Source organism: Marmota marmota, unplaced genomic scaffold (genome assembly GCF_001458135.2).
Source record: "Marmota marmota marmota unplaced genomic scaffold, marMar, whole genome shotgun sequence".
Lineage (NCBI taxonomy): Eukaryota > Metazoa > Chordata > Mammalia > Rodentia > Sciuridae > Marmota > Marmota marmota.
Genome location: NW_025999925.1, coordinates 9,163,065 through 9,177,472, shown reverse-complemented (window position 1 = coordinate 9,177,472; position 14,408 = coordinate 9,163,065). Strand labels below are relative to the sequence as shown.

At 38.6% G+C, this 14,408-nt stretch overlaps 1 protein-coding gene across 7 annotated transcripts in view; it reads left to right on the top strand.

Moving 5' to 3' along the window:
• Positions 1-7,020: 7,020 nt before the first annotated feature.
• The window catches only part of Ssbp2 (single stranded DNA binding protein 2), a 324,265-nt gene continuing 316,877 nt past the window's right edge, over positions 7,021-14,408 (top strand). The window contains exon 1 of one of the 7 annotated variants that reach the window (XM_048800214.1): positions 7,021-7,201. In XM_048800214.1, coding sequence (XP_048656171.1) covers positions 7,140-7,201 — 62 coding nt within the window. In that variant the 5' untranslated portion in view covers positions 7,021-7,139. The remainder of the gene's footprint in view (positions 7,202-14,408) is intronic. The other 6 variants (XM_048800216.1, XM_048800213.1, XM_048800211.1 and 3 more) reach the window with 6 other exon arrangements.

Here is a 14,408-nt window from a genome sequence, read left to right as displayed (position 1 = left end):
CAGGGAGACCTTGTCTCAAAATAAAAATGGGCCTGGGCTGTGCCTCAGTAGCTAAGCTCCTCTGGGTTCAATCCCCAGTTCCAAAACAACAACATCAAACAACAAAAAACCCTAAAAGGACACAAGAACACGGCAAGAACAAAGAAAGGAGCCCTGCAAAATTAGGGTGTAGGGAAACTCTTCCAAGAGTGACAGGAGGAAGTGCTCACATTTGGATCCTTCCCTAATCACATTTCTCCCTAGATTATCTCCCTCCATTTACTGTGCTCTTTTTTCTGCCTCCCACTAGAAACTAGACCAAGCTGATAAGCCAGGGTAAATGGACATAGTTCTCCTGAAGCTTCTAACATCTTTGCACCTCAGTACCAAACATAGCAACAAAAAAGAATATTCCAGAAGTCAAAATCCTTAACAAAATCTGTCCTTAACCCAGAGAGTAGCAACAAAATAAACCTTAAGTAAGTATGCACTATTGTAGACACTGTTTAAGTTTCTCCTCGAAAAACTAAAGATTCTAGGAGAGTTAGATAGTATGGGAGGTTAAGTACAAAGTGTAGCAGCAGGCCCTGAGACTGTACTATATCCATATTCAGGACACAAATACATATAAAAGTCATATTTTTCCCTTTGTATATTTGTTGGATGATAACATTCTTGTAAAGGTAACTCTGACATTAATTTGGCAAGTTCTGAACTAAGACCTTTTAGCATAGATAGTTCTTAACTATCTTAACTTTCCTAGCCTGGGATCCCCAAATCACAACCGTGAGTGAAACTAATGGGGACTTGTCTTGTTACTCTTGATACTTCAACACCTTGTGATAGGAGCATCCTTCAATTCTCTGCCTCAAGAATTTAGGTATAAGAGTTGGGCATAGTGGTACATGCCATAATTCAGCTACTCAGGAGGCTGCGACAGGAGAATCACAAGTTCAAGGCCAAACTGGGCAATTTAGTGAGACCCTGTCTGAAAAGAAAAGAAAAACAGGGCTGAAGATATAGCACGGTGGTACAGTGCTTGCTTAGCATGCATGAAACTCTGGGTTCAATGCTCAGTATTGAAGGAAAAAAGAGAGAATTTTGGCTCAAGGGAAAAGATCTGAGGAGTTTGGAAAACTCTTGACAAATAGATTTTATAAAATTATTTACCAGATTAAGAATCTGACTAATGTAATACCTAATGATACATGATGATCTATCACTGGCAATTACCGCCAGAGAACTGGTGTCAATTTCCAGGAACTACTGTACTTACTATACTGCAACAGTAGCCCACTTGGTTTCAAAGACATTCTGAGCACCCAAAACCAAAATATTTAAACTGCCCTCTCTATCTTTGGCAAGTACTTATAGCCATGCTAACCTTTTTTTTCCTTATAGCTTATAAGATTGGCAATGGCAGTGTTCAGCCCTTGTCTTAAACAGATTTTATGTGGCATAATAGCCTTTTAACCCCTTATCCTTAAACTATACCAAAGTCAATAAAATGTGATAGCATTATAATTTGTCATTTTCTTTTCCTAGTATACTTGGTAAAGAGGATCCAATTACATTGGAAAATTATAAAAAGCAAATGTAGTAGTTTTTTTTTTTTTTTCTGTTTCCATTTCCAACAGAAGGAAATGACACTGCTTGGAATGTTTCACAGCCTCCCTCTTGAGACTGGGGCTTTTGTTAGCTCCAAGAGTGCAAAGACATCACATTGGCATAACCTTACTAGGTGAAAAATCATTGTAAAGATTTAGGAATGCACTAAAAAATATAGTAACACAGTTGAATCAAGAACACACTTTGGCATGCTTCCTATTATATAACTCTCAACATTTAATGACAAAATTTCAGCTAGTGAACACTGCAACACTTGGAATTTGTTTTGCAAATGTGCTAAAGTGTATGAAATTGCCACACGAGGTAGCCTTGATTTTTTCATTTTTCTTCATTTTCAGCTTTCAGCTTCATTAGCTTCATTCTTTGTATAAGGATTATTTTATTTTATTCTAAATTATGAACTTCAGATTATTGATGAAAAAAAAAACAAAACAAAAGACTAGGCACTCGAGAGTTGAAACTGATCTATCTGCTCATTGTCTCTCCTAACCCATGGTAGGTTTTTATGAATATTTAAGTTGGGATTTTAAAAGTCCAGGGCAATAGGTTAAGTAAACAGTTATTGTCTCAGATTAACTGATGTTAAACCAATAACAGTGTGTCAAATAATGTTAATTGGAGGCCCCATTTCCTTTATTATTCTGCTATAAGTGACTAAATTGCACAGTATTAGAGTTGCAATGACTAGTCCTTCCATAATTTTGGTCCATGGCATTTGAGCAGTTAGTGAATCTGAGCATGCTGGTCTGTTCTGCCTGGGAGTGAAGTTTCATAAGGTAGTCTGAGTGACAAACATCTCATAGCTTGCTCACATTCCTCTATGGAATAGTCACTTCTGAGAGAAAGAGGTGCGGTTTCATGATCTGGGAATAGGACTGTCAGCCAAGAACAAGGAGTTCTCCTCTAGTACTAGTTGTTTTCTTTATGGATCAGATGATGCTTCCAAATCTTTCCAGGACTCAGTTTACCCAGTTTAGAAAACAGATTATCAAAATTTACTTAACTGGGGTATATTAAATATTAATGAATATCTGTTATGATTTGAAATGAAAAGTGGTATGAATGGAACTGAGTTGTTGTTTCCATAAACTTATTAGTTTTATGAAATAAATAAATAATAGAACTTTTTTGTTCTTTGGAAAAATTATCCCAAAATAAAAACTGTAATGTTAATGTTTAAAATAGTTCATTTGTATTTTTTAGTAAATGTTTTAATTTTAAATGGTTTTCTTTTGTAAGTTAACATGCTAAGTGTTCTATATGATGCAAATAATTCAATTCATGATTAGCTACATTTTAAACATATAGAAGTAGTCTCTTTGTTCTGTATAACACAGGTAAATCCTTTCCAGGGTTCCATCCACTATAAGAGTGTAGACATTATTAACCTTAATGTTTTAGAGAAAAATTAGGATGGAACAAATGCATAGTCAATCTAGAGTTTGAACAGCCTTGTATAATGACCTCTCTGTTTTAAAATGATGAAGATTTCTGAGAACAAGATGCAGGTTTCAGAAAGAGAAAATAGTGCAAACAAAATGGATGTATATATGTTGTGGGGGATGGTAGAGTGGTGGAACCTAATGACTGAGTAACTGTGACATTCTATATCTGAAAGAATAAAGTTTAAAAAAATTGAAAAATGCAAAGGCTTAGCTGGTCAGCATTCCCCTCTCCAAAATCCAGTTCCCCTAAACTAATAAACCTTCTATAGTAATAACAATTTAAAAACCCTCTAAAATATATTGTGATTCTTTATATTAGGAAGTTTTACATTTCCAATATCTTCCTCCCTTTAAAAAGTGAAAACAAACAAAACAATGGATCTTCAGTTCTGTCTCTGGGATCTCAAATTTGGCTCTGAATATGTGTTTCAAATCTCATTAATTACAATATTGGTCCCTGGAGGTATAGTTGCTGATGCAAAGAACACTCTTTGTACTCAAAATAATTTGAACAAGGGCAAAGAAGCATTTTATTTACATGTGTAAACATTAAGAGGAAAATAGAACAGAAATGGTTCAGGTAGCTATTGAGATGTTTTAATGATAATTGATTTGATTACTTAAGCTTTAAGGTTGCCATATACAAGATATAAGTACATATAAAAGTCATATTTTCCCTTTGTATATTTGTTGGATGATAACATTCTTGTAAAGGTAACTCTGACATTAACTTGGCAAGTTCTGAACTAAGACCTTTTAGCATTTTATTCTTTCTAGATTCTAAGACCAAATCGTTCTGAATTTCATATCCCACTGTGCAGATCTATAATTTATTTATTTTTTAAATATCAGAAAATATGCCATTATCCATAGAACTTTTTCATGTAACAAATCTGGGTAAAAACCAATCAAATGAATAAATTACTGTAGTAGGCAGCAAACAGCTTCTCCTGTTTTCTTTCTCTTTAGGAAATAGTAAATTAGACTATGGCTCTTTGTGGTCTTGTACTGTAAGAACACAAATGGTCTTCCATGTTCATCCTATTAACAAGTTTCTTGGCTTGGTGGCAGAAACTGAAGTTCACTATAAACATATTTCCATGCCTTACCAGAGGTGGGTCATCTACTATGTACAGCTACAACCTAAAATTTTCCTTTAAGCTCTGATGGTACCCATGGACTATCTTTAAATGAATACTGAAGGGTAAAGGTAAGTAGCCCTGGCTAAACATAAGAATCACTTGAAGTCTACAGGTGCCTGAGTCTTTTCCCCAACTTTCTGACTCAATCTACAAACCAACAAAAACCTACAAAAACAAACCCTAAGGCAATTCAAATATGCCATGACCAACATATAAAGGAGTCCCAATACCAGTGCAAGAATAATAACTGTTATTTAATTAACAAAAAATAGTACAAAGCCTACCCTTGTTTTTTTTTTTTTTTTCGAGGGGGTGGGGTGGGGTGGGGTACAGGGGATTGAACTCAGGGGCACTCAACCACTGAGCCACATCCCCAGCCCTATTTTGTATTTTATTTAGAGACTGGGTCTCACTGAGTTGCTTAACACCTCCCTTTTGCTGAGGCTGGGTTTGAACACTGGATCCTCCTGTCTCAGCCTCCTAAACCACTGGTATTACAGGCATGCACCAGTGTACCTCCCCCACCCTTGCTTTTTAACAGAAATCTTCCCTTTCCCAGGTGTGGACAGAGTGTAGATCAGCATCTGCCTGTGGTCTCTCCTTGACCCTGTTTTCTGAGTAGCATATTTTAAAGAGTATCCACAGCTTCTGTGGAGCCTGGAGATGGTAAAAATTTTCTGGATTAAAGCTAATGGAAGAAGATCATTGAAAAACAAATTATAATTTTGTAAAAAAAAATTGTAAAATTACAAATGTAAAATTGTTATGCTAACTTTGAAAGTAGCATCTGTAAAGGGTGGCAACCTTTTGCACATTTGAGCATTTTGAGCAAAAGTTCACCAAAAGAGAGAGGCTTGCTGGTTCAGCCTTATTCTTTCCGATTCTTCAGAGTCCATGAGTGTAATGTCCTGACCACCAAGTCACTGTAAGTCATTAGAAACAGAAGGAAAATTTTGAAGTTAGAAATGGCAAATTACTTCTCTTAGAAATTAATCTACTTAAATCAATGTCATTTTTTTCACCTTTTGTATACTCATTTTATTGACTGATTTTTTGTCCTTTAATAAAGATGCTTTTATTTTTCTTATATCTTGTTATCATGTCTGCCTTTTTATTTTTGTCATCTTCTTTTGCTGTCACATTCTTTGACTTCTTCATTTAATCCTATTTATTCTATTCTTATTTCCTTTCTTTTTACAGCTTACTTTTCTGATTTTTTTTTCTTTTCATTTACTCTAACGGTAGTATAGCAGACTCTTCCTCTTTATTTTTCCCTGTCTTTATGTTTGGTTGCCAACTTTTTTCTATCTCTCATTTTTGCTAACCGTCCTTCTTTAACCTTCTGTTGATATTTTTATTTCTATCACTTGCTCTGGATGTCCACAACATTTCATCTATCTCAGTATCTCCATATGCATTTTTATGATCCTACTACTAAATACTTAACTCTGTGTGGAATAGAAAGATACCCTTCCTCATTTGAATGCTATTTCCTCTCCCTTCCTATAGCTGTTTCTCTTTTATTCATCCTTTTTTGATGTTTCCCTGTCCCATCTTCACTGCACCTCTTTTCCCAAGTCACCTCCCTTTTGAAGTTCATTTCTTCTTTCTAACCCCATTCGCACCGGGTCCGATTTAACAATCAAGAATCTTCAACAAAATAAAGGATGAAGTTCTATGAAAAACCAGGTTGTGTGTGTTTCAGAAACTTCTATGCATTTTCTAAAATGGGGTTAGGGACTTGGATCCAGAAATATTCTTGGGTAGCTTTTCGCCTCTGGCAGGGCTTTCCACACCCTGGAGTTCCCTAGGGCCTATGCTGATGGGCAAAGATAGGGAACGGCTATCCTGGCTCTTTAGGTCCTCTTCCAGTTCAGGGACCAGAATGAACGGGCATCACCATCAAAACTATTAAACCAGGCGGGGTGGGGATGCCTGGGACTCTTTTCTGCGGCAGTTCTGGCAGGATGTTCAGTGTGTCCGGCTTGGAAGGGGTCAGGGTAGTAGGGCACTGCGGTCCCAGGACTCGGTCACTGGGCCTCTTTGGAAATTTTGCTGACCTCCTCCAGAGGAGGAAGGCCCGAGGCAGGGTGCTCCCCTGGGGCGCAGGGCGCGGCCCAGGGAAAGCAGCGACGCCACCTCAGCGGCGCCCAGAGCCTGAGGCGCAGTCCCTCCCCAGGAGGGAAAGCGAGTCGCTTAGGTCGCTCAGCGAGAAGGTCCAGGGAACTGCGCGGGCGTCCCTCACCAGCCGGCCCTCCGGGAGCTGGGCGGGGGCTACACCCCAGGGAGTAGAGCTGAGGGCGGTAAAGATCAATCGTGGGTACTGGCGCGGGGTCACCGACAAGAGAAGAGCGGGACCGGAGGCCGGTGGGGGCCCCCAGGGCGGCAGGGGCCGTCGGTCTGTCTGTGTACTCGGCGGGCGCCCCGAAGTCTGGGGCCGCTATGGCTCCAGCTCCACCGGCTCCAGCCAAAGACTCCAGGCCGCACTTTCCCCTCCTCCCGGTGCCTTCTCTCCAGTGAGGAGCCGAGCGCGGGCGGCGCAGGGGGAGGGGCGGCGGCGGAGAGAACAGCCAGTTGTTTAAAATCCTTCTAGAGCAGTTTCTAATTCCCCCCTTGCGCCCGGGTTCGGAGGGGGAGGGGGGAAGGAGAGCGGGAGGAGGGAGGAGAGAGGAGAGGGAAGAAGGGAGGGAGGGAACCAGGGAGGGAGGGATGGAGGAGGAGACTGCCGCTCAGGCTGTAGCCGCCACCGCGCGCTTCGGAAGGCCGAAGGGAGGGGGAGGCCTGTCAGTCTCTAGCGTTGCCTGGGAGAAGAGGGCGGAGCTTTGGCGTGGGGCGGCCAATAGTGGGGGTGGCTGCGTGGGTCGCCATGGGGACGGGGCTGTTCCCGGGGAGGCTGTGATGGGTTGACAGGTGCGTGACAGTGGGAGCTGCTCTCGGCACAAGCATGTACGGCAAAGGCAAGAGTAACAGCAGCGCCGTCCCGTCCGACAGCCAGGCCCGGGAGAAGTAAGTGTCTCCGCTTCTCACCCACCTCCGCCTTCACACGCGCGCACACTCACGCACGCTCTCGCACACTCTCTGGGAGACACACAGACACACAGACACTCTCCGCCCGGGGAGAGCCGGGGGTGGGCTGGCNGGCTGGGGTGGGTGGGCGCGAGGGACACTGCTGAAGTTTGGGAGTCAGAGAAGGACCGAGTTCCCGGGGAGAAAAAGTGTGCTGGCTAGGAGAGGGATCTGCTGGAGAAGGCTGGCATTTCTGCTTCTCGCTGCAGACCCAACTCCGCAGTAGCGGCGACTGGAGAACTTTTTGTGGAGACTTGCTGCCTTCCGAACGTCGAGGGCCCCTGGTGGGCAGCTGGCGGGGCGGTCCCTGCGGGGCGGTGGTCCTGGGGCAAGCCGAAGGGGAGTTGTGTGAGCCGCAGCTCCGCGGCGAAGACGGCTTTCTGCAGTAGGCAGGAGGCAACAATCGGAAAAGGGGTTTTTAGGGAGGAGAGAAACGCTGAGGTGGGCAGAAGCTGCTTGGTTGGGGTAGTGGGGAGATACAGGTGTTAACTTCGGTGGGAACCCAAGAGGAGGCTGGCCAGAAAAGAGCCCCTCCCGGCCTGGGATGCCACCGTCACGGCACACTGCAAAGCAGGGTTGTTTGCTGCTATTCTTGTGTACTTGTAACGGTGATTTGGTTGTTACTAAAAATGAGAGCGAATAGTGACTGTGACTACTGAGGAAGAACCCCCCCGCCAGCCCCGCCGCCTTTTATTTTTCTGTGTAGCAGATCAAACTGATTCCCAGTAACCGCCTCAACTCTTGAGGGTCAGGCTTATCCTTGTCATTGAATGCAGTCTATTTTTCGGAGGGGGTGCAGACTGGGGGAAAGTCTGAGAGCATCACTCCGAGGTACTTTGGGTACCTTGCTCACAGAAATAGCTGCTTAAATAAAAACCTAATGTGCAGACAGACGACTAAGTTTCCCTCCTTGCTTTGGGCAGTTTTCCCCTGAAAGTTTGTTGTGCCCCAGGGATGGGAACATTTCCTAATCTTCATGTTGGCATCAACATACACAATTCCCATAGGATTTAGGGGTGGCAGGCCTTGATGTAGCAAAACAAAACAAAGCAAAAAACCAAAAAACAAAAACAAAAAAAGGGAGAGATGCTGTTATTTTTTAGATCCGAACCTTGTTGCTCTGACAAGGAATGTATAAGAGTCACAGCATTATTGCCTGATTTAAGACACAGCATTTAACTGAAGTTGAAGTTTTGAATTACAGACTAATTTGTGTGCATTAATCATTTGGTTATATGATAAAAATATCTTAAGGAAGATGTTTAATGATTACAGAAAATTTGTATTTCACATTACTGGGGGTGAAGAAATTGAAATTTAATGAAGCATAATCTTATTTATTTTGAGGTGATTGAATTTGAGAATCAAAGTAATTTTGGATTTTAGCTGGACTCCTGGGAGGGGGTAAATTTTGACTCAATCTAGTTTGTATCCTGATGACTTTGTAAATTTGCTGATTATAACAAGGAAGTTGGACCTAGTGTGTTCTGTGGTCCTTTCTAGCTCTAATTCTGTGATTCTGTTATGAAAACAAATTGCCACTTTTGTTGTCATATCTACCAAACTGAACATCAAGTAACATCCACTCTTATGAGCAAAGTGATGAGGGTTCTGCTAGATGGTGCTATTTGATTTAAATATATTTTTTCCATTCATTACAATTGGCAGAAGGAATTCTTGACTGGCTTGCTTTATAAACTAAATATAGGTGAAGAGGCCACTTTTGGAGAATTAACAAAGACTATTCTGGGTTAATTGTTTTGAATTAATTTATAGGTGAATGTTAGAAGACAAACATTGAGGTAATTCTGTTTTATAGAACATAGTTGGTGGGAAGAATTGATCTGATTACCCAGTTTTCCCTGTTATGGTTACTTGAGACTTTGATGGCACTATTCTACATCAATGTACTAGTTTCTGAAGTTAGGAATCTTGAAGGTATCTTTAAAAAGGATGTTACAATTTTTTGTTACTAATTTTTTTTTTTAAGGTGGCAGATTTTAAAAGGTGGTCAAGTGATGAATTCTCCTTTAGTAAGCAAATTAGAACTGTTGTGATATTTAAATTACAGAAATAATTTGTTTTTCATTAATAAGTAATATACACCGCAATAAAAAGATCCTGAAAAATGAATTGTCCCGAATCATGGCATACACATTCAATAAACATTGGTTTTATAATCTATCAAGAAATACATTTTCTCACAAGTTTATAGGGAATAGCTAAGCACTTACCTATATGATATCTTAGCTTTTTCTTGAACTAAAAAGTCATTGTGGAACTGGGGATGTAGCTCAGTGGTAGAGTGCTTGCCACACATGAGTGATCCCCTGGGTTCAATGCTCAGCACAGCAAAAAACAAACAAAGAAACAAAAAACCGCTATATAAAATATTTGAAATTTATTTGTAGATTTCATACACAGTTTCTAAAATTTTACTTTGCAGTCCTGAACATAAAAATGGCCTGGGCAGGTTAATTACTTATTTTGTTGTTTTAAAAAACAAACAGATCAAGTCTATTCAAAGTCTTGGATTAGGTTTAATTAGAGAGGGAGTGATTGAAAACCTTGAAGGGAGGTGGTATGTTTGCATAGAAATTTTAATTCTGATCTTGTTAGGTCATTTCCTGCTTTAGCACACTTTCTTTACAACATTGATCATGATGGTAATTAAATAACTGTGTAATTGCCTGTTTAATGTCTTGCTTTTCCTAAAATGTAAGTTTCTTGAGAGTAGGGGACTAATTTCTTCTAATTTTTAATTTCTTCTCTAAGGTATCTTTGATATTAAGAGAAATACTTCTAATATTGAAAGACCAAATAAATTCTTGTAAATGAAAATGTTAGACTTAAAGGAAGTTTTTCAGTGACATCCAAGAAAACGTCATAAGTTTGAGTCAACATTTTCTAGCTTAGTCCTATTTCAAAAATACCCCCAAACAATAGTGTTCTCTAGCTTAGTTGTATTTCAGAAATGCCCCCCCAAAATAATACAACCAAAGTATCTTAATTTATTTGTTATCTTATGTGCTAGTCGTTGTGTTCAGTGCTTTTTATGTTTATTTTCTCTAATTCTCCCAACAAAGCTTCAAGATATGTGATTTCTTTTTTTCTGCATTGAAGAAATAAGAAAACTGGAGACCCTGGGTTGTAAAAATAAATGCATACACTGCTAGATATGCTACTGGAAAACAAGCTGGATTTCTAACACAGATTTCTCTAACTTTAGAATCTATGGTTGACGCTGAAGAATACATTTTTCAGTGTACCAGATTTCCTTCCTGATCTAGGGTAGGATGCTACAGATTTAGGGAATAGCATTACATAATCAGATATAACAGACTTTAAAGATTTGATCAGATATGCACTCTTAATCATTGGTGCACCCAGATGCTTATACCCTCCATTTTGGTAGACTGAAGAAATGTGTGTGGTTGTGGGGAAGGCATAGAAATCTTAGGAGTGAAAGTTGGAAACCCAGAATAATGAAGAATCTTTGTTCCTTTCTTTCCAGGAATTTTGTTTGACCATTTAAGTTTTTAAATTAATTATAATAGTTGTAAACAAGTCCTGTATGAAAAATATTGCTGAACTTTAAGCCATGCAGTATGCCATCTAGGAAAAAGTAACTGGCAGCTGCAAATAGATGGGTAGTGATGTTAATTTTTTATTAAACTAATTTGGTCTTTAACATTTTGTAATAGCACTGAAAGAGGAATGTGCTAGAAAGAAAAGTTGTTTATAAGATAAACATAGTTGACAGTGACATTTATTATGTAAACTAGCCTAAATTACAACAAACTGTATATCTAACCTGGGGCTTTGAAAAATAACTTTGGCTTTTAAAGATTGGTGATTTTTGTAGGACATACCTGGATACAAATACCATATGCTCATTTTTGAACAGTTATAATCAAAAGAACATTTAAATACCACTCCATGTAAGAGTTTATTGAGATTAGTACCTGCCAACATCACCTTATTCTCCCCCCACCTTTCATCCTTAAAGCAACCCTATCAAATAAAAGTTGATATCTTTCTTTCTGAAAGAAATAAAGCAAATGAAGTATTACAAATCTCTCCGGAAACTTGTTTGATGAGCAATGTACACAATTCAAGATTTCTAAAATAGAGGAAGCAATATCTTTATGGGAATGAAATTTCCTACAATATGTTGACTCTTCCAACTATGAAATCTTTCCTCCAAAATACTGAACAATTTGTATCTGAGATGTCAGCTGTGAGATTTTTTTTTCCCCCTTCTGATTGATGTCTTTCCTGTTATTTAAAGAGAAGGTTCTCCCTTTGTCCCCCTTGGGATTTGAACCTAGGGCCTTATATATGCTAGGCAAGTGCTACTGAGCTATGTTCCAAGCCCAGACTTTTTTCCTGAAGAAATAAATCTAAAAAAGAGACTGTGTAAGATATTGAAACTTAAATTTTAGTATTTATAAAGAGATTTATTGTCATCCTTAGAAATAGTATTATAAACTGGGCATGGTGGCGAAGGCCAATAATCTCAGCAATTTAGGTGGCAGAGGCAGGAGGATCACAAATTGGAGGCCAGTCTCAGCAATTTAGTGAGGCTCTAAGCAAATTTAGCAAGACCCTGTCTCAAAGAATAATAAAATGGTCTGAGGATCTAGCTTAGTGGTAAAACACCCGTGGGTTCAATCTCCAATACTCCCCTCCCCAAACCCTGCCAAAACCCAGAAATAGTGTTATAAGTATGCTGTACTTTGAGAACTGTGTATGTGTGTGTGGGGGTGGGGGGTGGGTTTATTCCCATACTTTGAAAGCCAGTTTGCCTATAAAACTAATTTGGATGAAAAAAATTTGTAGTCCTGAAGTAGTAGAACAAATGTGTCTTTATCATCATCAGTTACTACCAGAAAACAGAATTATTTTGACTTAATTGAAAATACTCCATGGGGCAGGAGCTGGAACACCCACTTTGTTGTTGATTAATATTTTATCTTAATAGTTTCAAGTTAGAAGTAAAATTTGGAGGAAAAAAAAACCCAATTTGAATTTAGATTTTCCTTCTATGGAGATCACCATTACATTAGTGTTGGAATAGGTTTAGGACCCAGAACACTGAGTTTGAAAGATATGAAACTACTGCTGGAAATATGTAATTTAAAAATAAATAGTTATAATTTTATTTTGGAATACATGGTATTCTCTACCATTATGTGTACATTATTACTTTGACATTGATGTGGGAATAACATTAAATACTAGTGACATATCATTTACTAACATTTAAGCCTCTATAAACATGCCAAAATATTAAGATGTTAGTCTAAAAAGATGATCTTAAAATAGCATTGGAGCTTGTTCAATGGCACACACCTGTAATCCCAGTAGCTCAGGAGGCTAAGGCAGGAGGATTGCAAGTTCAAAGCCAGCCTCAGCAAAAGCAAGGTGCTAAGCAACTCAGTGAGACCTTGTCTCTAAATAAAATACAAAATAGGGCTGAGGATGTGTCTCAGTGGCTGAATGCCCCTGAGTTCAATCTTTGGTACTCTCCTCCCACCAAATAGCATTGGAGTAAAGAATAAGATGTATTTGTTAATATCTGAAGAGTCTGGAGTAAAAATTAAATGATGATATTATTCAGACTTTAGACTTTGCTTATCAGATTTTGTATGTATTTTACATATATAACGTCTGTTCATGTTCATGTAAGGCTTTTTAAACTTATATAATTTAACTAGGACTACGACAGTTCTCTTAATTATTACACAAAAACCCCCATGTATTCTATGAAAGGTGACATGAAGGGTGGCCCACCAAGATTAAGATTCTTCCTGTTTTTAGTAATATTAAATAGCAGGGGCTGGGGCTGTGGCTCAGTGGTAGAACCCAGGGCCTCACGCATGCCCACCATGCATGTGTGAGGCCCTGGGTTCGATCCTCAGCACCACATAAAAATAGATATTGTTTCCAACTACAACTAAAATATATATATGTGTATGTGTGTGTGTGTGTGTGTGTGTGTGTGTATATATATAATTTAAAAACATAGCAGAGAGTGTTCTTAGCTTTCCCAAACTGTTATATCTCATTCAATATTTTCAATGTGAAAACATTGAAAAACAAGTAGAAAATGGACTACACAGGGAAGAATAGAGTTTTTCCACATAATTTTTAAGTCTACCTTGGTCAAAATGAGTGAATAATTTTTGGCAGTAAATTCATGGTTAAAGATTTTTGAAAAGGGGAGCTACTGTTTTTGTAATAATTGCAGAACTAAAAATTTATCTGGATCAGCCTGGATAGTATTAATGTAGTGGTGGTATTAATATTTCTATTTTTTGCTCATCTTTTAAAGGAAAAACTTAAGTTAGTATTAGCTTGTGAGGCACTGGGTTTGATTCTCAGCACCACATATAAATAAGTGAAAAAAAAAGAAAGTCCATCACCATCTAAAAAATATTTTTAAAGAAGAATTTTGATTGTTGCATTTCATGTAGGACCCTAAGTAGCTTTGAGAACAATAATGAGCCATCATAATATTTTAGTTCACAATTCAGCTAGAGTGAACCAATGACCTGGCAAATTCCTATTTTTGATCTTCTGTATTAATTTTGCTTCATGGACATAATGTCATAAAGTTGTTCAGCATAGAAAATATTGTAGACTGAAGTATAGCATTCTGTTATTCTTTTTCTGCTCTTAAAGATTTTTTTCTCAGTAGTAGTAGGTATTGAAGGGTATATTTTAATTACTAATATAGCTGTAATTTTAGTTTCCAATCCAAGACAGAAATTTAATACAGTATTAAAATACTGATGAAATATTTGTGAAGACAAGAATAGAAGGTGGAAATTTATATGTGATACTGTCCACTTAAGTTAAAATAGTTGATGCATCAAAACAGGCTTTCCTCTGAAATTATTAATATGGTTATTTCTTTTTTATTTTAGATAACTCCAGACTTGGGGAGAGAGGGGGGAGAGGAGAGCTATTTTATCGACAGAAGAAATTGACATAAATTATTGCAATAAAATGATCTCATGAGGCTGGGTGCAATAGTGCACACCTGTAGTCTCAGCTGCTTGGGCAGCTGAGGAGTTGGACACCAACCTTGGCAACTCCTCCCCAAACAAGAAAACAAAACATCAACAAAAAGCAAAATACC